We start from the raw sequence: 27,514 nt of genomic DNA on the forward strand, positions 1-27,514 counted from the left end.
CGCTAATTCCAGTTACTAAAACTGGAACCTTCACCTGCTTCTGTAGCAATGTTGGCTTTGGGACTATTTTAATACGTTTTATGGAAAACAATGCGGTTTGTGGTGCTATGAATATATTAGTACCATCTTTTGGGATGGTATTAGCGGACCATCCAACAAATAGCAACAGGTATGTGGGTCTGTTATGAATGCATCTTGTTAATTAGCTAGTCAGCGTTAGCTGATAGCTTAGCATTCAACCTTTTTGTCAAAACATGTTCACTTGTTGTTAAAGACAACAACAGATATAATAATTTCAACTCTTTAAAATAGGAAGTCTTTATACCCAGTCTGACGTCAAGCACCATTTTTATGCCCATCTTTTATATACAGTCTATTGTTGTAATGCAACTCTGTACATCTGTAATAAGACTATTAACTATATCAATAAAAGTTATTGTTTTTTGTTTTTCTTACATTTTCTCTTGATTGGGATCATGACTGAAGCCCAGGTTCATTATCAGCTCAGGCCTTTTAGGCACTGTCTGTCTGTGCAGACAGATGGAAAAAAAGTGCATTTTTTCCATCAGCAGATGCACTTTTTAAAATCTAAATGGCTTCACAAAGGCAAACCTCCAGTTCTTCTTTCCTTTTTTCCCCATTTATGACGCCACTAGCTTCAGCCCACAACTTTGCACACATGCAGGAGACAGGCTTCGGAAATCTAGTGATTTGCAGAGGTAACCGGCAGATGCTCTGTCCTTCACTGTGTGTGTTTACATTTCAAATCCCCCCATGTGCAGCAGTGGCATCATCTGCTACGTATCAAAAGACAGTGACACGTCCCATCTGCCCCGGGCTGAAGAGTGAAATACATTACACATACAGAAGGAACAGTCCCACTGGACCATTGCTCCACTTCTGTGACAGAAGAGAGGAAATAATCGCTCCACAGGGAGGCTATTTTTATCTACGCTTGAAGTGATCGATTCAGCGACAAATCTCAGCACCTCCTGACATGACACTCCACTGTACAAGCTGGTAAGTTACGTAACATGGCTATCTTTTAATCTGCCTGATTATCATTTCCATTCCACCGCCTATGGAAAGGGAAGTCACGATGACTCCACCTCAGATGAATATCTTAGATCATTTAAAAAAAAAAAAAAAAAAAAAAAAAAGATGAATATCTTAGAGATTATGCACAAGTAATTAATATGAGGTCTAAGGAGGGTGACTGTTCAAGACCCCTACAAGAGTAATACATCATTCCTTTCTACTTCTAAGTCAACTTGCAGCTTAAAGCTTTAAGGATTATTTCCCAGAAATAATGAAGAACTGACACGCGAGCTGCAAGTAGAACCCGCTCCGACCATGAAAAACCACTGGGAGAGTGATGCATTTCAGTAATAAAGCTGGTGAGCTTATACCTACAGACAAAGTATGCATACTTTTAATGCTTCCATGGATTCTCCCCCAACACCACCACACACATTTCCACACCAGAAAACCACTTCATTACACAAAGGAGAAAAAGCAGCTTGAGAATGAATCACTGAGTGGTTCTGCAGTAAATATGGAACTTTATGTACTGCATGAATCCTTAAGATAAAGCCTGAAAGCCCTAGCTTTGGAAAGAACTGTACTGCAGAGCGGTTCATTTCACTCGCTAAATGAGAAATGATTCACATGCTGGAATTTCATCATTTGGATGTTATGAAATCCCTCCCTCCCTGCCTTCCACAAGCCCCGACATCCCGGTTTTGGGAAAACCCTTCTGCTCCATCACCATGTCCATAGTGCCCACTGGCGATGTGAGCTGGTGCCACTGCTGCTGCTCTCATTGCAGCACTTCTGTCAGTCTCGGGATCAAAGCCAAGCAGGAGCAAAAAGCGCTGCGCTAAGACACGTTGTTCCGATTCTTAACCGCACCTCGCCGTAGCGGGATTTGGTGAGGGGTGGGGGGGTCTGGACAAACGACAAAAATACCAGCAGTTTGATCTGATCGGATGTGATGCACCCGTGCGTGCTCGCGGGGACGAGAGATAACACGGTTAATTCCACACAGGTGCAGATGCGGACACGCGTGGAGGAAATTACGGCTCAGCACGGAGGTAGAATGCGCGGACTGCAGCGCGTAATAAAACCAAGTCCAGGAACTGCACTTGTAGACCGTGCGCCGCTAAAAACAGAAGAAAGTGATCGAGTCCCAAACACCGAGCACGAGCTGTAGTTTGTAACATACTCACCTCACTCATGTTGGGAAGATGCGCGGAGGGAGTTCTGCAACTGAAGAAGAAGAAGTGGACTTGGGTCTTTCTTGCTCTCCGTGCTCAGTCCTTCAGCCAGAAGCGCGCGAGAGAGTGCTGCAGTGTGTGCTTCACAGACTCTGGGAAAAAATAAAAAATTAAAAGATGAAAGAGTGATGGAGGGGAGGGGGTGGTGGGCTGAGTGGACTGTGGAGGCTCCGAGACCGAGTGAAGCAGGTAGGCTGACAGAGTGAGGAGATGCTCAGCTCTCCGGTGCAGATGATGGGAGGAAGCTTTAGTGACAGCAACGCTGCGGTTTATGGGCAACAGGAGCGCTCTCTCTCTCTCCCTCCCTCTCTCTCTTTCTGTCTCGCCCACTCAGTCTCAACCAGTCACCAGGGAGCACACTATTGCCCTGGTACAGACATGTAGGCTAATAGGCAGGTAATAAGAAGTATAACCCTGGAGCATTTAGATACGCCTTTTACATAAGCGTGGTAATTGATGTGTTATAGTTATGATTTTTTTTTCAGCTTTGAAATGACCATGAGCTGAAAACACGTGTAGCCTGCAAACACACGAATATACTGCAGTGACATCCTGTTCTAAACTTTTTATGTGGGGTGGGGGAGGCTTCACAATACAAGGATGCTATTTTCCACATCCCACTCAGAATAAATATCCGATTTCCTGTCCAGAGTTTCAAAATAAACCACGTTTGCAAAAGCAGAAAGTGTAAATTGTGTTTTTGCAGCATACTGCAAATATTGGTATCGATCTGAGACCAAGTTAAATGCAGGAGCATTATTGCTGATACCAATGCCAATACTATTCACTTATAAAGGCCGTGTATACATGATAGAGCAGTCTGTCATTCATTTATAGATGAATCATCATGCATTTGCAATTCTGAACACATTTTAATGACCAGTGAATCACTGTGATGTTTAATTTCCCACAATAATTAATTCTGACAACAACACACACCTTTAAGCTCTTGGTGTGTTTTGAAACTGTGGGTTTTTTCCCTGTCTCTTAACCACTTTGGGTCAACTTCTGTTGTTTAAATGTGCTATCTATAGCCTATAGGCTAACACAATTCAGTGGGCTACACACTGAGAGAACAGAAACAAAGTATCAATCCAATACCAGTACCTTTTGTGTCAATACCATTGGTATTTCTGTCGATCTGCCTGGGGGTGGGTGGCGGGGGTTCTATTTAAACAATCTTAAACTTACAGTTGTATGTGTTTAAATGTTAATTTGATGTAATGTCATGTCTGATCATGGTCACTTAACTTTAAAAAGGGTGTTTAGAATTTCTGAATCTATTTTAAGAGCTACCTATTTTTTTTCTAAGGCTTGGAAGTAAGCAGACATAACTGGTTAGTGTCAGGGATAAGGGAAGAGGAAACACAGAAGGACAGAAAACAGATTCCCTTCTGCTCAACCCTGCCAAGTGTCTCCACTTGATGGTGCTGTTGTCATTATGTATCTCATTTGATCCTAGCCTGCACCTGGCCTGGGGATTTCATAGCTGCTGTAAATAATAGAACCCTTTCCATGTTCAAATAATACTATTAGGACACATTAGGTACTCAAAGACATTGACATAACTGCAGTGGTCGTTGTTGTCCACATCCTCCTTCTGGAGGAAAATGTCAGCACCAGTTATGACCCACATGTGCAGTTCAAATGTGGGCCACACACTCATCCTTGACTGACAGCACTGACTCACGGTGACTGCGGCTGTGTACACTCAGCCACAGGTCAACCCTTTTTGGCCCAGATGTCAGGGGTGCCTTGACATTTGGGTCGCATGCAACCCACGCAACATTTAGAGTGCTGTAAGTAGGCCTTAAATGCCAAATGGAGCCCAAATTAGAGGCTAACATGAAATCAAGGAAATCACGCAGCACAAGCACAGATGACAGAATATGCATGATGCAAAAAAATCTACCATAAATGCCAAAAACATCACAGTTTTGTAAAAGCTTCTTTCTGCCACTGGAAAAAATGTAAGAAAACAAAACAAAACAAAAAACCCCAACATAAATCAAAATGTCGACTTGGTAAGTCAAACTTATGAGAAAATAACCTGAAATTTCGAGTTAAGAAGTAAATATTTTGAGATCATAATCCAGATTTTTTTTATTTATAGATGGCAAAAAATGTTTTGTTTTTTTCAATAAGGGAAAAAACTTCCATAAAGATAAGCTTAATGAATAAAAAAAAAAAAACCAAAAACGAACAGATCCTATATGTTCAGATTACTTTGTATTGCTGTCCTTTTGTGAATATACAGTAACATTTCTCATTTCCCAGCAGGACATGCCAGTACAGCGCTAACTGTGCAGCTTACAGGTTAAATAAATTTAAATCTTCTTAGTCGGGAAATAGGGAAAATTCAGTCTTAGCTGCCCTTGCTACTCAGTTTAAACAGGCAGAATTTGATTAGGAACCACTGCTGTAAAACACAAATGAAATCATAATTAATGGATATACATTTACAGATCTCTAATATTAGATTTGCTAAGTTATCAGTCTTTAAAGCAAACATCTCTGTGACCTGTAAGCAGAAATGAATATCAAGACTGAGGGAAGCCTGTTTAAATCCCCTCAATATCGGCCAGGAGGCCACAGGAGGGCTCCCTTTGCAACAAGCTCAAGCTTTCTGTATTTCACCCACTTCAACCAGATGCAGCATCTCAACATCTCAAATTCTGAAGTCACAAACACGTTCTTATAGAATGCAGATAAACATGCAAAATAAAGCTGTCTCACTGAGCGTTTTCACACTTTAAAGAACAACTGCATCCTAAATGAACAGGTATAAAAAAGAGAGAGACAGGATTTGTTTTGTGTTTATTTATTTCTAATGTGTTTTATTTTTATTTATTTTTTTTATCTGTCCACAAAGTTATATTAGTCACTACTATGTTAGGTCAGTTTTCCCTCACTGCAATGGCAGTAAACTACACAAGAGCCCAAACCCAGCGTGGTCCCCTCACCTCACAAAAGATTTGTCATATTACAAAAAAAAAGAACAATACCCTTTGAAATGACAAATGTATCCTTTCTGGAGAATTTTCTGATTTACAATCAGGATATAAGGTGCCGTTTTCACATCTATTTGTAAATTACAAGCGAGCAAATTGAAAATTGTGCAAAAAATTCGCTGATTTTTTAACAATTGTTTGGCAAAAAAATTAACTGAAGTCAGACAAACACAAGCAATCTTCTTGGAAACATTTGAATACTTTGTTAAATTGTCAGCTGATTTTGTCTCTATTTCTAATTGTGAATTATTCTAAAAATTGGGAATGCACCTTAAAAATCTGACAATACTCTTAATAGCTATTACAAAATTACAGTTTACAACTATTTAATTAAAAACAGAATTTGTAGTTGCTGCTGATACACAAAACATGATGTAATCTTATTTCTTCAGGGCAATAATCAACTTTGAGAACATTTTTTAAGCAACTAATGAATAAATACCAGACAAGGGTAAATACCACAAGAAAAGAGGGCAGACTCTACTCGGTAACAAGCAGTTTGAACTTAACAGTAAAGTTTAACCGTAACAATATAGACGAGCTAGCTAACACAGGATGTCATACACTCTTTTTGCTTCAATAATCTTTTGGCAAATAAACTGTTACATATTAAACATGTCAATCTGCTCTGATGTCTTAGTATCTCAAGACAAAGGTAGGCCTGTTTGTAGTCTCCTATTTGGCTAAATGTACTTTTAAATTTAGACTAAACAAGTTTAATAGAAGGAAAACCTGTAGCTACCATTAGCATTGCTAGCATGAGTAGTTTTCTTTCCTTGTGTTTACTATGTGTGGTTGTTCAGCACTCTGACAGTGATTATATAAATGACAGAGGACATATACAACCATATTTTTTATTTTCTAGATCAAAACACTGCCCAACAAGATGCCATTGTTGGTTTAAAATATCAAGGCATTACCCAGGGTCAGTTAGTGGATAACGTCTTCCTCAATGCATTAATTATAACTGATTTCACTGAACAGCAGTACTATTTTTTACACAAACTAGGCACATATCTAATGACACAATAGCAGCTTAGCTTTTAGAAGTCTTTTTTTCTCTTTTACACCATATATAGCTTATTTATGTTTTGCAGTCATGTCATTGCTAATAACATGATGGCTAACATGATGTTAACTTGTGTGCTATTTCGGATGTGTGACACTGCAGGGTGACTAAGGCCCCAGACACACAGGTCTAGAGATGAGGCTGTGATCATCTGCCAACCACCAGTTGCTAGCAAAAAATGTTTATTCACTGACTAGTTGGTGAAAGCCTTTATTCCTAGAAAACTGCTAGTCGCCCACGGTTTACAAGGAACATGTTGACTTATCTGCACACACTTGCCAGCTACTCTCAGAGCAGTAGTAAAACTTTTGCCTTCAAAGCAAAAGCCACATCGTTTAAAATTACTTGGCTTTTACTTTGAAGGTGAACATTCTCTGTTTGTGTTGCAATTTTTTTCAAGGTTTAATGCCACTGAGGAAGCAGTTTGCGAGTGTTTGCAAATAATTCACCAACTTGTGTAGAAACTACAGGCAACCACAACAGTTTGTTAGTGGCCAAAGCAAGAACAACAAAATCTTCCTTATACCACTCTCTTTGAGACCACTTTCAACTCGCAACCTCCAGCAACCACTTGCCAAACAGTCTGGGAACAGTAGCTACCAGTGGTTGTATCACGTCCTATATGCAGACAACTTTCATGCAATGTGTGTATGACGCCATGTAAAAAACTGCTACACCTCAATGAAACAGTAGGAAGGTGTTCAAAGTATGAAAAAATAGAAATTGCTAAACATGTTAGGTACACCAATTGTGCATCCTTGGAATGTAATTGTGCATTCATCAGTTTTCAGGTAAGCACATCCTGGTTTCCCTGTTTTCAAGTCACTACAAAGCCGTGCGTGTGTTTGTCTTACTCCTACTAAACTACACCTTCAAAAGAGTAAAATGATTAGCTTAGGTACAAAGATGATTTTTGTTTCTTTGCAATCAATTTGGAAATAATGAGGCCTTGGCTTCATTTTTACATTCAAATCTTTTGTTTCTTTTGAAAACATGCCACAGCTCTGGGACTTTTTGTCATTAGACTTTTATGATGATTGGCAGTCCATTTTATTCCCATCTGCCAGCGGGAGGAGTTGGAGGGACCATTGCTCGGGTTTGTGCTCTCCTTAAAAAAACACAACATCTCTAATGCTATCTGTACAACATTCAACAACACATTTCTCTTGATTTTTTTTTAACCATAATGCTAAAACAATAATACTTATCATTATAAGAGCATTTTTCCATCTCAACGGCATTGAACAAACACCACACAAACTGAAATAAAAATCTAATAAAGGCCTCAATACCAGATAGTACACGTCACCTTCAAGTGGTGCTAGAGATAGACTGTTTACAGATGAGAGCAGGACATGGAGGGAGAGCAAGCATGACGAGGGGAAAAAGAGAGAGTAAAAGGAAAACGGTGAATTATTTTGTTTCCTCTAGTGTATTTGATTTAGTGTCACATCAGACATGTTTTGGCACCTCATGAGATTAAACACAACGTATATGTGTCTTAGACTTGGGCTTTGGTTTACCAAGGGTTAGTATTATGACCCGAAGTTCTCTAACCCTACTTCTACAACAATTTTTACTTGTCTAAGGGTAGGTAGTTCATTCTTTTAAGAGTCTAGCCATGCTAGAACATAAGGCCTAGTGACCTTGTTTAAGGCCCAATGGGCCTGAAAAAATGGCAAATAATAAAAACAAAAACACAAGAATAGAGGGATCAGGAGGTGAACACAGGAGAAGGTGATCAAGAGAATGGGCTGATGTGTTGAAGGGGAATAGGAAAGAGGAAAGAGAGTGTGTCGATATAGGCTAAGTGCTTTTGGTGAGTTTTACAAAATATACCAGGAAGTGCTTGAAACAGAAGGCACGGTGGCATTGACAGTAGTTGTTAAAGGAGACACCACTAAGGGACTTTCACTACAAAACTCATAAGGTGCTCTAAAAAGGGAACTTAATCACATTAATGCACATTAAAGAGTGGTCACAATCATAAATTACCCCATCAATTTGAGTCTTAGCAGATAAATAGAGGCTGTTAACCAGTGTAAGAGAATATTAATGCCTCACATTCATAAATATACCTTCAAACTAGGATAAAGAAATGATTACTGGATGTTTCCACATAAAAAACAAAATGCACTTCATTTTTTTCCTAACCACCAGTTCAGTGGTCGAATATCTGATACACTGACAACCTAGCTGACTGATTTTGCTAATCGATGGGGTAAATCTACTGAAACCACACATTTACACACTTAAAAATGACAACCGAAAGTGACAACTGCCATTGAAAAAACGTTTGGTCTATTGATAAAGTCAAAATGAAAACAACTACTTTGGGAACTCAAAAAAAAACTTGCACAGTGCTCTGTATAGACATTCCAACTAGTCTTAGCTCACAAACATTATAATCAATATCACCTATATTGATAACCTTTTTCTGTAAGCATCTTGAAAGGAAAATAAACAAAAGTCTGCTTTTTTTTTTTTTCATCTTTACAAAAGCTACACATATTCTACTGGGATGCCTATGCGTTTGTTAGTGTTTTAATAATTACTCCTACCATTGTCTTTTCTTTTCTTATTAAAACAAAAAAAAGAAGAAGAAGAGAGGGAAACTACTCATCTAAAACACACCGTAACCCAAGAGTACAGTTTGTTTCTTAGATTTAGTCTTGTCTGGCAGCTAGACTGCTTTCTTTGTCGTTCTCTACCTTGTAAAAAGTTAAAATTTTCCTTTTTTTTGACACAGTCGTAGTCTCTTCAAAACAATGTGTCAGTTGATTGTATTCAGGAGCTCAAGCGTCGCCCCTTCAGCCCTCACACAGACTCTCGCTCTGTGTTCAGTTGGTGCCTTTGCATCCCCAACCAACAACCGCTACCATTGTAAACACTGAATGTTGAACTCTGACCTCCTTTTTAAGCGCTCAGCTTTTGACCTTTCCTCACATTATATGACATACTTTTTTTTGTTCTTTTCAAGCTGAGCCACAAACAGCTACAGTCTGTGTCAAGGACATTACACTATGATGTAGCATTTCTTTTACAACTGAACTATTCACAACACCCTAGAACCACTTTTAACAAATATATTGTACTTAAATCGTTTAAACTGTATATTCAGATAAAATGAACGATCTATCAGAGCCTCGATGGGCAAGGATACCAGAGACTCTCTCGACGACATACATGAACAGGCACTAACTGAAAACAAATGAACAAAAATATTACAAACTTTCTGTTTTTCTTTAGCACAGTCATCAAGAAACACTTTTCTGACAAACAAGGCAGTGATACATACTTGAAGGAAAGCACATGGCCTGTAACGGTTGCCTCATGCCTTAAATTAATAAAGAATAGCTTAGCCGAGGTTTGCAGCTTGAAACTTTTAGACTAAACTTTCCTCCATGTCTGTTTGTTGTAGTTTGAGGAGGAACCTGAAGCTGTTCAGTGGTCAGTCCGTCAGGAGAGCATCTAGTCGCAGCTGGCTCCAGCATGGTCAGTGTTGTAGTCTGGGATTTACCAGTCCATTATAAGTGTGGGATAAACGCACGACTCTAGAATGATGCAGGACTTTGCCCTAGATCTTTCGATTATCAAATTGGAGATCATCGTAAAAATCACCCATCTTTCGGTGAAGTCTGAAAAACAAATAGAAAATGTGGCCGACAAAATCCTGAAAAGATGCGTCCATGCGCTTTCTTTTTACAGGAATTTTACCGTATTTTGTGGTGGACCACAAAGCCAAGGAGACAAATAATGACAGAGGAAATACCATAGCTTTGGCTCTCCTCTTTGTCAAGACTCCTCAGGACTGCCCAGAAATGAAGGTATGACAGGGCAAAACCATAAACAACTTCTCTCTATGTAATACTTTCTGCCCTTTCTTCAATTCTTTGTCAAAATTTGTTGGAAAACAATAAACCCAACATTCCAATTTAAGCGGTGTCATTGAAAACATTTTAATCTCCTCAGACTCTATCCTCCTCCCCTCCAACGTGGTTAGAGCTCAGGGCTGGTGAAAGAGCGAGGGACATCCTCAGGTCTTGGTCTTGTGAATCCTCCAGACTGCTATTCTCCAAATTCTCTTCAAATTCTTCATCTTGTTCATCTCTCTCTTCATCAATTTTGCCCTTGAGTTCAGGAACATCTGTTACATTCTTTGACACTGAGGACATGGAGTTTGGGTGTTCAAGAGCATTACCCAGATGTTCTGCTGTGTGCTCAGAGAGACCATTAAGAGTTTGGGACTGAGTTAAGGACCATTCTCCCATGGAGGCCTGGGACTCGGCCTCACTTACGTGCCTCCATATTGTCAGAGGGTCGAGGTCAGAGGGATCCATCCTTGGCCTTGTGGTCTTTGAGGTTCCATCATCATCCAAGATCACTGAAGAGCTTCTTTTGCGCCTGGACTTACTGGTGTGGTTGACCTGGAGATGCATGGCCATCAGCTCTGCTGATGATGTTCGAAAAGGACAAAACAAACACTCGCTCAGTTTGACCCCTGTTGAACTATCCTCTACGGCATCCTCACCACCTTCCCTTACACTCATACCTCCATCCTCCTCCATCCCTCCAAGACCAGGAGAAGTGCGACGGGACAGATCCAGTGGTTCAAAACCACCCTCCTGAGTTGATGGCACGGGTACTTCCTTGTCACTTGATGCTTGAACCATTCGGCTTGTAGTAAGGGGCTTACGTCGTGACACCTTAGGTGCCTTTGGTGGAGGAGACTCCCTGATCCAGCTTCCTTCCATTCCACCTTGGTAAAGAGCGCCCATTACTCCAGACAGGTACCTGTACTGGGTCTCTAGGTCAACATCCCTTAGAGCTGCTAAGGCCTTTCGATGCTCCCGCTGGTCTGGAAGTCCCAGGAGCCAGGACTGCTGGCTGGGTCGAGAGGCGGGGTTGTCTGTTGGAGCCCGGTTGACCGGGCAGTGGTTGGGTTGAGATCGGCGCTGCTTGACCAATCCAGAGGTTCCAGAGGTCAGACTGTTGATAGTGGAGGTGAGACCAGAGGAGGAGGAATTTGAGGCAGCTGATAAGGCATTGCGTTGCTCCCTGTGGTGCCGCTGGAGATGGTACTTCAGAGAGCCAGATTGAGTACCCGCATAGTCACAGTGGGGGCATTTGTAGGGTCTCTCACCTAGAGAAAACACAATGAAGAAAGTTTATTTCTAGAACAGTAAAAATAAAGCTAGAAAAATATTTTAAAAAACAGTGGGACTCATTAGATGCTCCAAAATGAATGCCCCAAAATGGGTGTTCACTGGGTAAGAAGGAAAAAAAATATTCTGGTGATTTTAAGTATTTTTATATTACAGTTAGTGAAATACCTTTGTGTTAGTATTAATGATATCATATACCAGCTATTTTATGGCATACACAATGTTGATTTCACATACAGGATGTTTTTTTTTTTTCTTCAGTAGAAACCTGATGGTACTCACCTTTGACCCTGAAAAACAGTTGCCTCTTATACACACATATACAGTCATGCAAAAAAGAAAGCTTTCACAGGTCCTTGAAGCCACATGATAAACTATAAATACTCTTGAGACTTCCATTGGAATTAAATACTTAAGTAGTACCCAGGTGCTGCTAATCAAATATGCTTGATTAAATGATCATCAGCAAGTCTGAGCATTTCTATGAAAGCAGAATTTTTAGAAGTTTTCTGGTCTGGCAGGTTCAGGAGTGTGTTAATAAAAGGACACAATCTTCCCAGGAGTGGACGTCTCTGCAAAGTCCCCCCAATTCGACACTGTCCAACAAACCGCAAAGGACCTAAGAGCTGCATCTCTGACTCTACAGGCCTTAGTTAGCATGTTAAATATTAAAGTTCATGACAGTACAATTACAAAAAGATTGAACAAATATGGCTTATTTGGAAGAGTTACCAGGAGCAAGCCTCTTATTGCTAAGAAACACAAGCATACAAACTGTTGAGCACAGTTGTGAAACAGTGATCATTTGGGCTTGTTTTGCAATCACAGAACCTGGGCGCCTTACAGTCATTGTGTCGACCATTAACTCCTCTGTATACCAAAGTAATCTAGAGTCAAATGTGAGACCATCTGTTTAATAGTCAAAGCTTGTTTCAAACTGGGCCATGCAACATGAGAAAGATCCCAAGCACAGCAGCAAATCTACAACAGAATTGCTGAAAATAAAAATTCAAGGTGCTGCAGTGGCCTAATCAAAGTAAAGATCTCAACCTGACTGAAATGTTGTGGTGGGACCTTAAAAGAGCGGTTCATAAGCCAATAAACGAATCATGTTTTTTCACAGGAAAGCCAGTTTTGCAAATAAAACAAGGTCAGATTGATTTTTTCCAATATCAATATATACTTGTACTTTTTTTTATGGCAGCTAAAATTAAATTTCCCTGCAAATAATTCTTATTTTTTTAATCAGTTTTACTCCCATTTACTGAGGACTATCTCATGGGTACACTCTGTGTGAAATGCAGACCTGAGGACAAATTTCAGCAGTCTAAATCGTTTCATGTGTAAAAGATACACAAAAAATGCAATCATTTTTAAAATAGGTTAAAAGTACTTTCACTATGCCACAGCACTTATTGCAAAATCGTAACATTGCAAATAAGTATGGCAAGCAAGTATTTTGCAAAATTGCAGCAAGTATAAGCTGCTCAAAGGTCATTTGAGCAGTTCTGAGTAGGAGGTGCAGTTACATGTTTTAAAGAAAGATGGCAGTATTCCATTACTCATTAAAAATTACACAGCTGGGAAAGATAAAGGGGATGATGTTGAACATTAACATCAGGAAACGTTAAACATATGAAAAACGTAAATGATCTTATTCCCAAGAGTCAAAAAAGAAAAAACTGGTCACATAGGAGGAACGCAGGCGCACGTACAGATGCAGGGACAACTTGATTGTGTTGGTGAAACAAACACTAAAGACGGGATAAAACTCTCGATGGGAAACGAGATTCTGAAGAGAGCATTATCATAATTTGATGCATTTGCTTTAATTACTGACCATGTGATAATCACTTGATGGAACAGAGGCAGTAGTGTATGAGAAAATGAGCAGTGCATGATTGGGAAAAATATAAACGCATTGAGATAAGTCCTTTCAGCTATAAAATGAGTAATGATAATGGCAACTCTTAAAAAGACTTCACACTGTGCATTTTTTGGCTGCTGTCTTTATGGGAGGTTCTCCAGTTAGTAGTGATAGGTGGCATCGCAAAAAATGAGAGATGGGTTTTAATTTTGATCAAATACATCACCTGAAGGCAAATAATGAAAAGTGACGATGACTCATGCTGATAAAGGCTTATGAATATGGAACATTAATTAATAGTATGAGTGTGAGTGGTGTTTGAGATTCTAACTTTCATTAAAGTCCAACTAGTTGGTTGTCAGAAATCCTGTACTCAGTTTTTCCTCTTTTTTTTCTTTTTGTCCTAAAAAAGTTTATTAAAATGTTTTTTCTCTTTACAGTATTTAAGATGGATGTTAAAGATTTTTGTTACAGATTCTTGTTTCAAAGACAGCGAATTCTCTGCAATTTTTCATGCATTTAATATGTGCATTATTTAAGATAAGATAAGAAGATTTAGTATTTTTACGTAATTGACAAGAAATAAATGTGTCTATAAAAATAAATAGGTTATTAAAAAAAAAACATCAAACCACACCAGTTTCATTTAGCTAAATTTTGCATTATACAAATCGAAATAGAGACATGAGGATTACTGTTTAATTAGTGGAGAAGACATGAAAAGGTTTTCTTTTGTACCGTTTACTGGTAGCGATGTTAGAGGCCAGTAAGAGAAGTGAGCAATTTCCCTTTTTAATCCCTGGAGTGGCTTGATTTTTTCCCCCCAGAAACTACTGTTAATATACGCTCAACCAAGGCACTTAAGCTGGAGTTGCTCCGGTGGAGCAGCTCAGTTGCCTGCAGTAGAGGGCTATGATTAGTGCTGGCCAGGCCTCTGGGGTAAAATCTTTTAAAAAAAGAAAAAGAAAAAAACTGTAGTTCTAGAAAAGCAACGATGCTCAATGCAACCTTTCCAGGGATTTATAAAGGTTAAAAAAGTAAACATGGTTTGTTAAACTCACAGCAGTATCTCACCTGTGTGAACTCTGAGGTGCACTTTGAGATGGTGTGAAGAGCGAAAGGCTTTGCCACAGTAGGGGCAGTCTTTTATCCCTCTGCCACGCACTCGCTCCCTGGTGGGAACTGAAGGTATGGAGGAGACTGTCGTCAGCCCATTTTCTCCTGCAAGTAGGGAAGAAGGGAAAAAAGTGGAAAATGTAAAGATAGCAGCTAAGATTCTAATGACAATAGAAAGTTGAAAGTTGAAGTTGAAAAACAATGTATTCTTATATGATAGCAAACAAACACAAACCAAAGAACTAGAAAAAACACTCATGTCACACCTTTGAAGCTTGAGATGACAGAGTGAAACCCTGCAGCCCCTCCAGCTTGTTGTGATCCACCACCCATCAATTTTGATTCCTGTCTCAGTTCTGCCATTTGTTGGGATCCACCGCTGTGTAGCTGGGATTCTTGTCTCACTTCACTGCTGCCTCCTCTTCCCAGCCCCACTCCTCTATGATGACTGCTCCCTTCCTCTTCGCTGCCACCTCCTTTCTGGGGCCTCTGAGTGTGAACTCGAGCATGAACTACCACCTGCTGTAGACTGCGGAACAGCTTTCCACAATCTGGGCATTCCCATGGCCCTCCTGGTCCTCCGGTCTCTTCTCTAGGATCCAGGCCTCCAAGGTAGGCTCTGACTTGGTCGACCTCTGTAATCACTGAACTCCGCCCCGGGCCTCGTTGCCCTTGCTGCTGGCCTCGCTGATGAGGCCTTTGTTGCTGAGCTACCGCCAAGCTGCGAGCCACCAGCTGCCACCAAGTTGCCTGATCTCCTCCTTCTGAAACTGTTGCTGGAGTTTCCCCGGTTCCCCCTGCTCTAGTCGTTCCCCCTCCTCTTCCCGAGTCTGCTCCCCCTGCAGTACCACTGCCACCACCGTTTCCCATCTCTGCTACTTGAGCCACTGCTTGAAGTCTCTCCATGCAGCTAGCCCCACTGCCATCACTAGGCAAACCGAGATAGCCCAGGATGGCTGACTTACTCAAACCCATCCCAATTCTGCCTCCAGTTTCTCTCTCTGGTCTTCCCTGACCTCCTCTGGCACCACCTCCTCGCTGAGTCAGAAGGAGACTGGAGTAGAGGGCGTTGAGGGAGCTTTTAGACTGCTGCTCAGCACTTCCTGGTCCCCCAGGGTTTCCCAGTCCAGCCTTGAGGCCAAGTTTGTTGAGATGAACTTTCATGTGATTTTTTAGGAACCAAGGCTCCTTGAAGCCACGGCCACATACCTGACACTTATGGTCCAATGAGTCCTTGTGCTTTCGCATGTGTCCCTTCAGAAACCATGACTGCGTAAATCGCTGTCCACAAGTGTCACAGCGAAATGCTGGCAGTGGAGAGGACCCGCCCACTGCAGCAACTGATGTCAGCTGTGGGTTGCTCGGGGTTGGGGCTGGCGTGTGGGTTGGCGTGGGTACTGGGGTGTCGGGGGTTGCGATGATGGGCCTCGAACTGTAAGCTGGTGGAAGAGCAGGTACATCGGGAGAAGGGTGGCACTCCTGTAAGTGGGACGCCAGGCTTTCTTCTTGGCTGGCAGAATAGGGACAAAGAGTGCATTTGTATGGATTGTGGAGAATGCGTACATGCCGCGCCAACTCTGAAGCTGTTCGGAATTTTCCTTTGCAGGCATGGCAGCGAAATGTAGGCGTGATGGAAGCAGATACGCCCTCCCCGGTGGCTGAAGAATAGGGAGAGGTCACGGACACAGGGTCCTCTGTCAGCGGAGGGGTCAAGGGTGTGCTGTCATCCAGTAAAAAACTGGGGTTCTGGTCTGTCTGTAGTCCATCATCAAGACCTTTGACCTCACCATTGACTTCATCGTCTTCTGTGAGATGCTGGATGAGAGCCCCAGGCAGTAAACGCTGGTTTGGGTGACTTCTGTGATTCGGAATTAGGTCTTTGTGGTTCTGCTGGATTTTGAGGTGCTGCTTTAGTGGAGCTGAAGGGAGCCCAGTCCTATACAGAGCTGAAGCTCGCCGGTCTCTGTCCAGACTGTGAGCTCGTGCATGAAGAGACAAAATACTTTGGAATCTGAATCTCTTTCCACATACATGACAGGGATACCTGAGTGCAGGCCCCGAGGAGGCCCCTCCAACTCCAGGTGTGGCCCTGGTAACAGTATCCTTCTGGAACAGCTGGAGGTCTAGTTCATCACTACAGTTCCCACTCTGTCCTGAAGACAGGGCCAGCTCCAGGGCACCACACCCGAGTAATGGTGCTGATGGTGTATCTGGCGGAGAGGAGTCCAAACAGGGGCTGCATCCAGCTTCTTGTCCCCCTCCTCCTGGGAACAAAGCCACTGCCGGCGTTGGGGATGGAGGTACTCCATCCAGCCCTTCCTCATCATCTTCTTCATCAACATCATGGTGATTGCTGTTATTACCCTCGTGGAGGGGGAACGGAGAGAGGGGGAAATAAGGCGCAGTGTCCGGGCTCTGGGGGGAAGGTTCGGAGCTGTGAATGGGCAAGACAACAGGGCTATCGGGGAGAGAGAGCTGAGTGTGAGGAGAGGAGGTCTGGGGGCTGTGGTCTAGAGACGGCAGCGTTGGGGGCGACTGGGTCTGCTCACAAGAAAGAGACAACACACACTCCGGTGGAGAATCCATCCTCTATCAGAAAAAACACAAAGAGAGGGAGAGAGACAGATAATGAGCGGCAACCAGCGACTTAAGAAGGAGTTAAAAGTTAAAAACCTCAAGAAAAGGTTAAATTTGCATGTTGTGCATAATTAGCTTTTATAGCACAACCTTGGCCAGATTTTAAAAACTGCACAAACTTCGAGGGTATGAGTCTTTATATGTTGATGCATGCGCATATAAGAAAATAGAAAAAAGTCCTACCAGCATTGTGTGTGATGTTATGCCATTCTTTAGTGTCTCTGCTGAGGGGGGACACAGTCCTGTGGCAGTCTCCTCTTGTAATTGTCTGAGGACAAAAACAAGCATAGAAAGCTCAGAAAATTATTTGCAACCAAAAATCTAACAATTACTGCACTTGAAGTTGTTCCCACCCTTTTTTTTAAAAGCATGTTAAGACAATTATCTAACTAAAGACTTTAGGTAAATTAGGAATAATAGTATCAGTGTAATGCTTTTGAAATATCCAGCGATGAACTGCAGGTAGCAGAGTTTAGCCGAACAGGATTAAAAGCTATTTACACTAAGACCCTTTGAACAGATTTCACCCTAAATTCTGATTGCAAAGCACCAAATGCACACTCAACAATACATTTTAATGCACGTGCATGTTTACTACGAAGAAAATCTGTATTTGATCGTCACTTGCTCCTCAGCCTGCGTTGGTGTGCGCATTGAATGTGTAACAGGTGTGCACCTGTTCTGCCTCCTGCATGTGTTCAGCGTACATGCTGGCATACTGTTAGCACATATGGGATGATTATCTGAAGTGTGAACGTGCATTGGTGTGTGTGTGTGTTTAGGAGTTAAGGGCACCACCACAGGACACGGACTGTCCCAAACAGGATGGGCGCGCAATGTTTTGACTTCCCCACACACCCTTCCTGAACAGTCATACAGTAGCAGCTTTTTTTGCTTAAATCAGGCCCGGACGCACTCACACTCACAAACAAACACACACACTCACATATGGTATGCATGCACCTAGCCAGAACAATAAATCTGCTGTTTGGGTGTGGTGGCATTCACCCATACATTGCTTAGTCATGCTTAATTGTTGAAGTCATTTATATATGTGAGCTTATTCTGCTGCTGCCGCCGCTGCTGCTGTTGTCTCGACTGTACTGCGACTGTCACCCCAGATAACAGAGTCAGCTGAAACGTGAAGTGTGATACTGCGCATTGAACACGCACAAGCATTTTGGCAGGGCACGCTCACACGCCCAAATATTTTGAGAGCGCAGCACTTCGCCTCACTTCCACCGAATTTGTGTGCGCCGTGGCTGGTTTTTGTCCATCATTTTTGCAGGAGTTGAGCACCCACAACACAACAAAAAGGTCATAAATCACTGTGGCAAAAACAATGGAACATCTGTGCTCGCAGGTGTGTCACCCACATTTTTGTTCACATGGCGGTATGGTCACATATGTGTTTATATGGATTTGAGTATTTGTGTGTGTGTGTGTGTGTGAGTGTGTGTGAGAGTTACTGAGGCTTGATGACAAAGAGATTCTCATGTAGCCAGTTGACATTTTAGCTCAGCTATGACTCACAGGGATATCACACCATATCAATCACATAAACACACACACTTACACACACACACTCTCTTACACAGACACAGACAGTCCTTTCTTAATCCACCATTATTGTTCTTTCTCTCACCATATTCCTCTCCCTTCTGTCTTTCTTTCTCTCCCTGATTCATACTTCTTCCCATCCCCCTCTCATTCTCTCGTTCCCTCCCTCCCTCCCTCCCTCCGTCTATTATTCACTAATTTTCTTTCATTCTCTCCCTCTCCCCTCTCTCTCTCTCCTCTCTTTTTTCTCTCCTGCAGTGTTGCCAGTTGGCAGAGTGCCAAGGAATGCTGATATCAGCTGGTAGATTGGGCCCTGCCAACATGGCGAAGAGCAAAGAAAAAAAAATGAGAAAGGAGGCAGACAGAGAGAAAGAAAGAGGGAGACACAGACAAATAGACAGAGCAGTTACAAACTGGGCAGCATTAAAAAAAAAGAAACAGTCTCAGAAGCCATGTGAACGAAAATGATTTAATTTGATTGGCAACATGGTGTTGAGGGTAAAAGCAAAGAAACCAAAAAAAGAGAAAGCGACATGCTAGAACAGAGAATAGCAGAGAAATCAGAGTAGTGATAGTGGCAGGCTGGGGCATAACATGAAGAGAGAGCAACATTTAAAAACCATTTTGAAAGTCAACACAGAAATACACATGCAGACAGAGACCGGGGGGGGGGGGGGGGGGGGGTGCAGAAAGGGAGAAGGAATAAAAAGCAGGAAAAAGAGGGAGAGAGAGCGGCTATCTAAATGTATCTGCTGCAGTATTAAGTCTGATGGCATTATCATATGAATATCACCATCACAATGCATTGTTCCACCGTGACGGTGGCTGTCGCCAACCACCGGCCCTGTCATGCCAATAAAGAAAATTTGGATAGATTGAGAGAGGGAGATAAGGTGCAGCAGAGGATGCATGGGAAAAGGGGGCTGGGGGTGACTCGGGGAGAGGGTGGAGTGGGGAAGAAATCATGCTGGAATCAGGTGGGGGAGAAACACATAAAAAGCAGGTGTAAATTAAGCAAGAAGCGCACCGAAGACGACATTCTCACATCATCCACAAATGCTGCTCATTCCCAGTGTGTCCAAACACACACACACACGGCGAGCTATAAAATGGATTGGGGTAGGTACTCAAAGCAAGGGTGAGAGCAGCGTACAAAAATGTAACACCTACGTGTGTGTGTGGTGGGTGTTTTTAGTTTTGTGAGGGGAGGGGTAATAATCTGATTTTAAATGTGCGTCATGGCAATGAATATTTAATATTAGGTAATGTGATCCACGTAGGAGATTCACAATGATATTACAGACCAGCAAGTGGCCCACTTGCAAACCAGAAAATGGGGTCTCACCCAATCTTAAATCTTCACTCTTATCAAAATACAAGAGAAAGTGATGGATTTTCTTGAAACTTTCATTCAAACCACATGAACAACACGGGTTGTTGGCTATACACAATAATACATACTCATTTTAAACTGAGCTTAATACTGCAGCCCACCTGCAGTACCTTTGCAGCCCAACAGGGGGCCCTGGCCCATACTTTGGGAATCAGTGCTATAGACTTTACAAAACAACTTTCTGGTTTGCTTTAGATAAACACAAAAACTGTATATAAACAATGGTCTGGAGCCATGAGTGTAGCATAATTTTTGCCTTTTACACTAGCACCTCAACTAGACTACTCAACGAGGTTTTGGTCGTTTTCTATTACCACCTCAATGTGGGCGGGGTCGTTATAGCAAGGCAGCCCAAAAGTCCAGTGACGCTGTTTGCCTGCAATCCAAAGACAACACAACAATGGAGGTCGAGGCGATGGTACACCTGCTTCACGCACTTTGGCTTTTTGTCAGACTCAGGGTAAAAGAAAGAGCCAAGTAGGTGTGAGGCCATTGCCCAGCAGCCGTTGCCGGGTTTGAGTCTTGCGAAAGAGTTGCTCTCATGACTCCCTCAGTGACCTCATTTGTGGGCCAATCAGTGGCATGCGATCTTCTGACATCACTTTTTCAACTTGACTCAGGTCACTTGGAAAACAGTCAGAGTAAACGCTAATAAACTGCAGAGTACCCATAGCTACCACCTAATGAAAAAACCCTAAAAACCAAGTTGAGTTTAGCTGAGCAGGTACTAGTGGAAAAGAGGCTTAATAGCCACTGTAGACATACATGCTAGCAGCTTGTCAATCACAGGATAGCCACACATTTAATCAGGCCCTGATTTATCGCCTAAATGTGATCACAATTTACAAAATAGACATCATGACATCATCATTAAAAAGCGAACCGCTGAGACCCTAAATTGCTCAGGAAAGCGTTTGCTGAGATCACAAATGGAGTGAAACACAGGGTTTCTGAGCAACCTGGTTTCCTGTCGCAGCCACGGCCTGCGGGCCGTTACAAAGACTCCACGTAAAACGCACTTAAGCATTTGTTCCACTTCTCAGGCCCGGAGCTATAGTTGACTGCTGATATGCAACACATAATGGATTTTCCCATCCCTTCGATACAAACTGGATTTTCCTGCACTTTCACTGGCTTTTCCTGTTTTTTCCCTTTCTTTTTTCCCCTGATCCTGAAATTTGCAGTGCATGAGCAGGAGTGTAATGACATAGTAATTCGCAAGATGACACCAGCTTTAAAGCGTCCCAAAGTTGACATTCCAGCAATTGAAATGCAGCTTTGTGGGTCCTGAATTGCCTTGACTGGAAATGAGGTTTTTTTTAATCATCAGGGTCACTATGTTTTGTTTTTTTTAAACTGCACTGTTTAAATACTGATAACTACTCCTTGACTCAGATCACAAGGAGTGCATAACGATATGGCTGAATCATACGTTACATACCTGGTAAATACTAGCTGAGGGAAATTTGCACAATATGTTCAGACAAGTTTTTTGTTTTTTTTCTTTTAGCTGGGGGTGGGGATCGGGGGTGTCACTGTGTAAATATCCACCGAAGTGGCAGAGTTTTATTGTGAAGGCAGTCAGTGCAGGTTTGCACATGCACATGAGAGATACATGTTGTAATTGTAAATATATATCAGGGTGTGAACACCTTTCACCTAGTGTTCATAATGGTAACCGTGTGTGTGGGATAGAAGTGTTATACAGCTTCATAATAAATAGTGTTAATGTATCATAGGTTGTATATAAGAAGGGTTTGTGTATTGTGATTTGTAGCCTCATGAAGCTAAACAGTACTTTGAATGCCTCGTCACAGTTTGTGTAATTAAGCCTGACTTACAATGATCCCTTCATTCATTTCCTATCAGTCTGTGGAGGTAAATGTCAAAAGATTTAGAATAAATCTGAGTGTATGCTCTGCTCTCCTTGACCCCTTGTGACCCCTTGGGGATCTCGCTCTCAGTTTGGGAACCAGTGATCTATAGCAACAGCGACCTTTGTGTTGTTTGAAAATTAAGTCCTCCTCCACGTACCTAAAAATAGACATCTTCAAGGTCTCAGGCACCGGCCTTAAGGCATAAAGTAAGGACTGTGCTCGTAGTCTGTGTGTATTTCTGTGAATCCCTACAAGTGCATCTTTCTTCCCGCTGCATTACTTGCACTCTCGTGTGATGAAGCCAGCGCGAGGTGAGGTGTCCTTTGGGGATAAGTGGGTGTATGAGAGACTGACCACAAGGAAGGGGGGAAAAAAACAAAGTGTGTGAAAAAGAGAAGATGAGAGCGAGAGGAAGTGAGGGGAGCCCGCTCCCTGTGCGGTACAGTATAATTTGGCCCTGTGGTTTTTATCGCGTGGTCACGTGGCGAACTTCCCCACAGCCGGTATTCATTTCCTTTACTTCACCTTTCCCTGAACCACCACTACCACCTCCTCCCTCCCCACCGCCGGCTTCGCTTCAACTTTGCCTGCCTCGCACTCTCGCTCTTCCCTCATCTTCAGCTTCAACAATGATAAGGGTGAACATCTCCCGCGCAGTCTCCGCCACCGACCGTTAAAGATGAGTGTTGCAGATTGCTTATACGGGGAAAAATGCTACTTCATGTGTATCGTTTTGATCGCAGAACGCAAGTGAAACGGCGATCTAATGGCTCGCATCTGTTACGCCGTTGACCTTATTCGAAAGGTACTTTAGCGGAGTTGAAGAAAAAGTTACATTAAAAGGAAGCGTCCCAACTTTTACCGTCTTTCATCTGCGCAAAGTCCAGCTTGAGCCAGCATTTCCTGCCTCACTGATGTGTTTTATGTTCCACTTCTCACAACCTTACTCCTTTTTGCTTCTTCCTGTCTAACCTCTCCTCCTCTAATGCACCATCCCCTCTCGAGCTCCTGCTTCTCCTCTTTTTGAATGAATTACTCCTCTAGCGAGAGAACACGAGCTGATGCTCGAACTTGGAGGCAACGTTGCAGTGCCAGACCTGAGCGGGCGAATCCCGAACACCGGAAAGCATCTCGGCAGAGAAAAAAAAAGAGTCTCACTCCAACTCATACAGGCCGCGCCGTTCCTAAAACCAGTGAGTGGAGGGGGAAGGGGGGTGCTGAATGACTCGTCTGACTCGGGATTACGAGACTGATGCTTTAAAAGAAGAATTGGTTGGAGCATGTGTGTGGTTGTACGCATTCTTCCTAAAAGGCTTATGTGTGCACACCGAGGATCAGTTGCTAGGTTGGAGACAATCCTGCAGGTGAAACAAACATCCACCTGATCAATTTTCTCCCTACTGTCTGGGAAAAGGTTCAGAAACCTTTCTTCCATGAATGACGCCCCTTCCACTTTAGTGTCCTTAAGCAACACACTACTTTCGACCCCCTCAGGGATGCTCACCACTCACTGTGACCTCCCTGGGGTATTTATGTATATATATCAGATACCTAAAACAGCTTTAGTGTGGGGGGGAAAAGGGTAAGTGTATAATAGTAATGGCTTCATTCTTTCTTCACCCTGGGGAAATTTGCAGAGCATGTGTTCTCTTTCTTAGGAACATCTTGTTTGAAACACACTCTGTTGCACTATATTTTATAAAGACACATATAAATGGGAGGTGCCAGTACTTAAATCAACACATCCTGGTGTAATTCTGGGTGACTGATTGCACTCAAGGGCTCCCTGACTCTATGTATAGGCTGGAATGTAACATTTTATTTCTATTTTTTTTGCAGGGGATTTGAGCTGAAGAGTGAGGATGCACTCCAACAATGACTTTATGTCTTCTTCCCCACAGTCGCCGAGTACTTGCTCACTGGGGACTGTGGGGTTCTCTCTCTATTGCACAGTCTTCAGGTTACAGTATAAAGTGCTTTGATGCGGTGTCCAGAATGTTTTCAGACTAAATTGAGGCCAAAATAGTTCACACTTTCAGTTTTTCATCTGGGAAGGCATCTGTTGTGCTGATCTCAGCAGGTCAAATGAAATGCAACCAAAAAACACAAAAAGAGTTGTATTGTAACTTTAAAAAAGATTTGAGGGAGAAATTCAAATACTGCTTGCTTTCATAACATCGCACACCTTGCTGAAAAGCGCAGTCACGGGACTGCCACTAATGGAAAGTTGGAAAAATGTTTTGCTTATCAAATTGTCGTGTTTGATTTTTTTGTTTTTTATTCAGACCGTCTACCTGTACGTCTCTGCTGCAAACGCTGATTTCAGAGCTGGTCTTCCAAACTAAATGCGAGCGACAAAAAGTGGCAGACTATTTAAGTAAGACCCTAATGCTCTAAATACACTCTAATCCCGAGCAGCCTAGCAGAACTCTCAACAGTCTCAAAATGTCACAATGCAGTAGATTCTCCCTAACTGAGGGCAAGCAGGTGCCTCTCCCGCAGCGCACTAATGACCCAATTATATCAATCAGAAGCCTTGATTGGTGCTACACTCCTTTCCCTTTTACTCTCTCTCCCTCTGTCTCATTCTCCCCTCACATACAATCTCTTTCCCAAGAGCCACCTGGATGGGGTGGATGTGCCCCTTCAAGTACAGTACAGTATGTACAAAGATGGGAAGTAGGCGGCATTGAGGGTGACAGAGGAGGTGGAGGAGGAGGTGGATACTATTTGAACACAACAAGCAGACAGAGGTTTGAATGAAGCAAAAACCATTAGAGCCTTTTTAACATGGGGCCAGTGTTTTATATTCATTAGTACAGCTGGTTGCAGATGAGTATCTGCCAAGGGTTTGACATGAAATCAACGCCTTATATCTAATGGCAAACAACCTGTAGAGAGGCAGGGGAGGCTTTTTTTTACTAACAGAATAATAATAAAAAAAAAACAATGCTTGCGTTATTAGTTTTTGATCAAGCCCGGATAAGGAAAAGTAGCGTCTTGTTGCCAAAAGTCACTCTTGCAGGCGATGATCCAAAGAAAAACAGGGATTTGGAGTGAAGTCATTTCTTTTCTAATTGTCTCAGCTTTCTTTTCTTTTTTTCTTTTTCGCAGAGGGATTATGAAAGTTAATGTGCATAAACCCGTCTTGAAAAATGCCAAACCCTCCAAAAACATGCCTCATTTTAGGACACGCAAGCAATGTCAACCTACTTCCACTGTGCACAGGCTCTCAAGAGTGTGACATTTTGGGTAGATATGAAAAAAAAAAATAGGGCATTTCAGGATCCCTAAACATATTCCATTGGATATAGAAGAAGGCGACGGGAGTGTCTTTGGTCAACCCAGATGACACGTCTGCGCCTTATCTCAAGAGGAATTTCCTCCTCGCCCCTGTGATGTGCGTCAATAACGTGCAACCATTTTCAGTACGCTCCTTTCCCCCCTCTCTCTTCTCTCTCGCGGCCATCTCAATTAGAGGCACATTAATGAAATAAATAACCATCAACAAACAATGCACTAATAAACACCCCCTCACACACACTAAAAATCAAATTAACCCTGCCCGCAGATGGTGTCCGCGCACAATCCCGCTTCCAAATAGAAACAAGAACAACAACCAAAAGAAAAAATGCGATTAAAAATCATGAACACGGGGGATGCAGGGTAGTCGGAGAAGTCGGAGGGTGGCGTGTGTGTGTCATGTCAGCCTATCTATCGCTCTCTCTCCCCTGCTCCATTTTGTTCCTAAATTTTCTATACAAAAGATTAAGGGAGGGGAAAAAGACGAGTGAGCGAGCAAGGAGAGGACGGGAGGGGGGAAAAGTGCCATCATGGATTTCATCTTGAATCCCTCTCTGCCAATCTACCACCGACATCAGTGCCCCCCTCACCCCCCTCAAAAAAAAAGAGCCATCGTGTCCAAAAACGCACATTTTTGGACGAAAACCGGTAACTTATCTTTACTGAACACAATCTGGCAACACGCGTTTTGCACGCACACGGCCCCAACATTGCATGTATTGCCACACTTGCTATGCTACTTTCTGAGCGCTGAGGTAACGTTAGGACAACTAAACGGGTTGTAGTAAACATTGTAGTAAAAGGTGGCCGAAAGTATAAGGTTTATAAAGCACCGTTAAACAGTCTTTTCTCTTTTTTTGCGCGTATCCCACACGAAAAGTGGCGGTGCTTATCTCGGAAACAACGCACAACACAATGCCTAATGTGTGTCCAACAAAAGAATTAGTCAAGCTAATCGCATCTACCTACAAATTACGCTTTGTAAATCAACTTGCTAACATGCAAAAATCCACTTTTACGCTTGGACAATATGTCCGCGGCTTATCGAAATTCTCCGTTACGCACAGAGAACTTGGCTCTTCTTTAAAAAAAAAATACACATATATAATAAATAATAAAAATATAACCTACTTAAAAAAGAAGAAGAAGAAGACGCCGTTCTTTTTCAGAGAGGTTAAAGAAGAGCTGCCAAATTACCAAACTGCTCGCGCGGATAAAAACAAAAATTAAGAGCTAGCTTGCACAACTACTTAGCTGAAGTTGTGTCCAATTTTTAAACAAAAATAAACCTCCGAGTGACTTTTCGTGCACTTGCGAGCATTTTTAAGTCGCATTTCATCTCGTGCTGACTGTTCGAGTCGACTTGGTTTAACTGTTACACCGAGTATTTCCTCAGTTATGAGGGAAAACAGTGCATTTCTCAGCTTTTTTTCTTTTCTTTTTTTTTTTGTCATGTCACGGCTTAGAAGCGGAGCTCCGACTGCTACATGCTTGTCGACCACGCGCGCACATACACCGGCTTACATACATGACACACACGTAAAGTGGTCCGGAGCGCGCGGTTACATGTATACATACATACATACATACATGCATGCCTCGTGCCAATCACTCACATGCGAGCACGCGCACACACACACACAGCCAAAGCTGCCAATGAAATAAATAAATAAATAAATGTGAAAAAGCGGAGTGAAATAAAACACATCAACAACTATGTTGGCCATTATCCCGCGTGTTGCCCGTGACAGAAGAAGAAGAAGAAGAGAGAAAAAAGAGGCAACAACAGTCGCAGTAAATTAAACAATTTTGGAAATGTTTCGTCGCCGGTGTTTCGTGCCAGCACGCATAAAAGTGCATATATGTAAACATAGTGGTAAATAAAATGTAAGAAGATAAATGAAGATATAGGATATATGTTGAAAGTAAAGACTCAGTGTACTTACGGGAGAGGCGGCGAGGAGATTAATGACACGACACGTCATGATTACGTTTCACTTGAATTAAATACATTACGAGTTGGGAAAAAAATGGAAATCAGGGTTGTATACAAGCATACGCCGTTTCCCCCTCCCTCCGTTTGGTCACCCTCTTCTCTCTCTCTCTCTCTCTCACACACACACACACACACACTATCTCTCTCCTCCTCCTTCTCCTCCTCCTCCATCTCCCTTTTCTTTTCCTTCTCCCCTTCTCTCCTTTCTTCTTGCATTTTTGCCCATTTATTACACAGGAGTGAG

General features: G+C 42.4%; 1 protein-coding gene across 1 annotated transcript; it reads right to left on the reverse strand.

Moving 5' to 3' along the window:
- Positions 1-5,081: 5,081 nt before the first annotated feature.
- Positions 5,082-27,443, reverse strand: znf219 (zinc finger protein 219). Its single transcript, XM_085265526.1, has 5 exons — positions 27,221-27,443; positions 17,325-17,409; positions 14,771-17,093; positions 14,463-14,609; positions 5,082-11,499 (listed from the first exon to the last, which is right to left on the reverse strand). Exons 2-5 carry the CDS (start codon positions 17,328-17,330, stop codon positions 10,325-10,327), a joined length of 3,651 nt encoding a protein of 1,216 aa, XP_085121652.1. The 5' UTR covers positions 17,331-17,409; positions 27,221-27,443; the 3' UTR covers positions 5,082-10,324.
- Between the last annotated feature and the right edge of the window lie 71 nt (positions 27,444-27,514).

This window comes from Mchenga conophoros, linkage group LG3 (genome assembly GCF_057382185.1).
Source record: "Mchenga conophoros isolate Kocher_MC1m ecotype Shallow Benthic linkage group LG3, M_conophoros_male_GT1.1, whole genome shotgun sequence".
Taxonomy (NCBI): Eukaryota; Metazoa; Chordata; class Actinopteri; order Cichliformes; family Cichlidae; genus Mchenga; species Mchenga conophoros.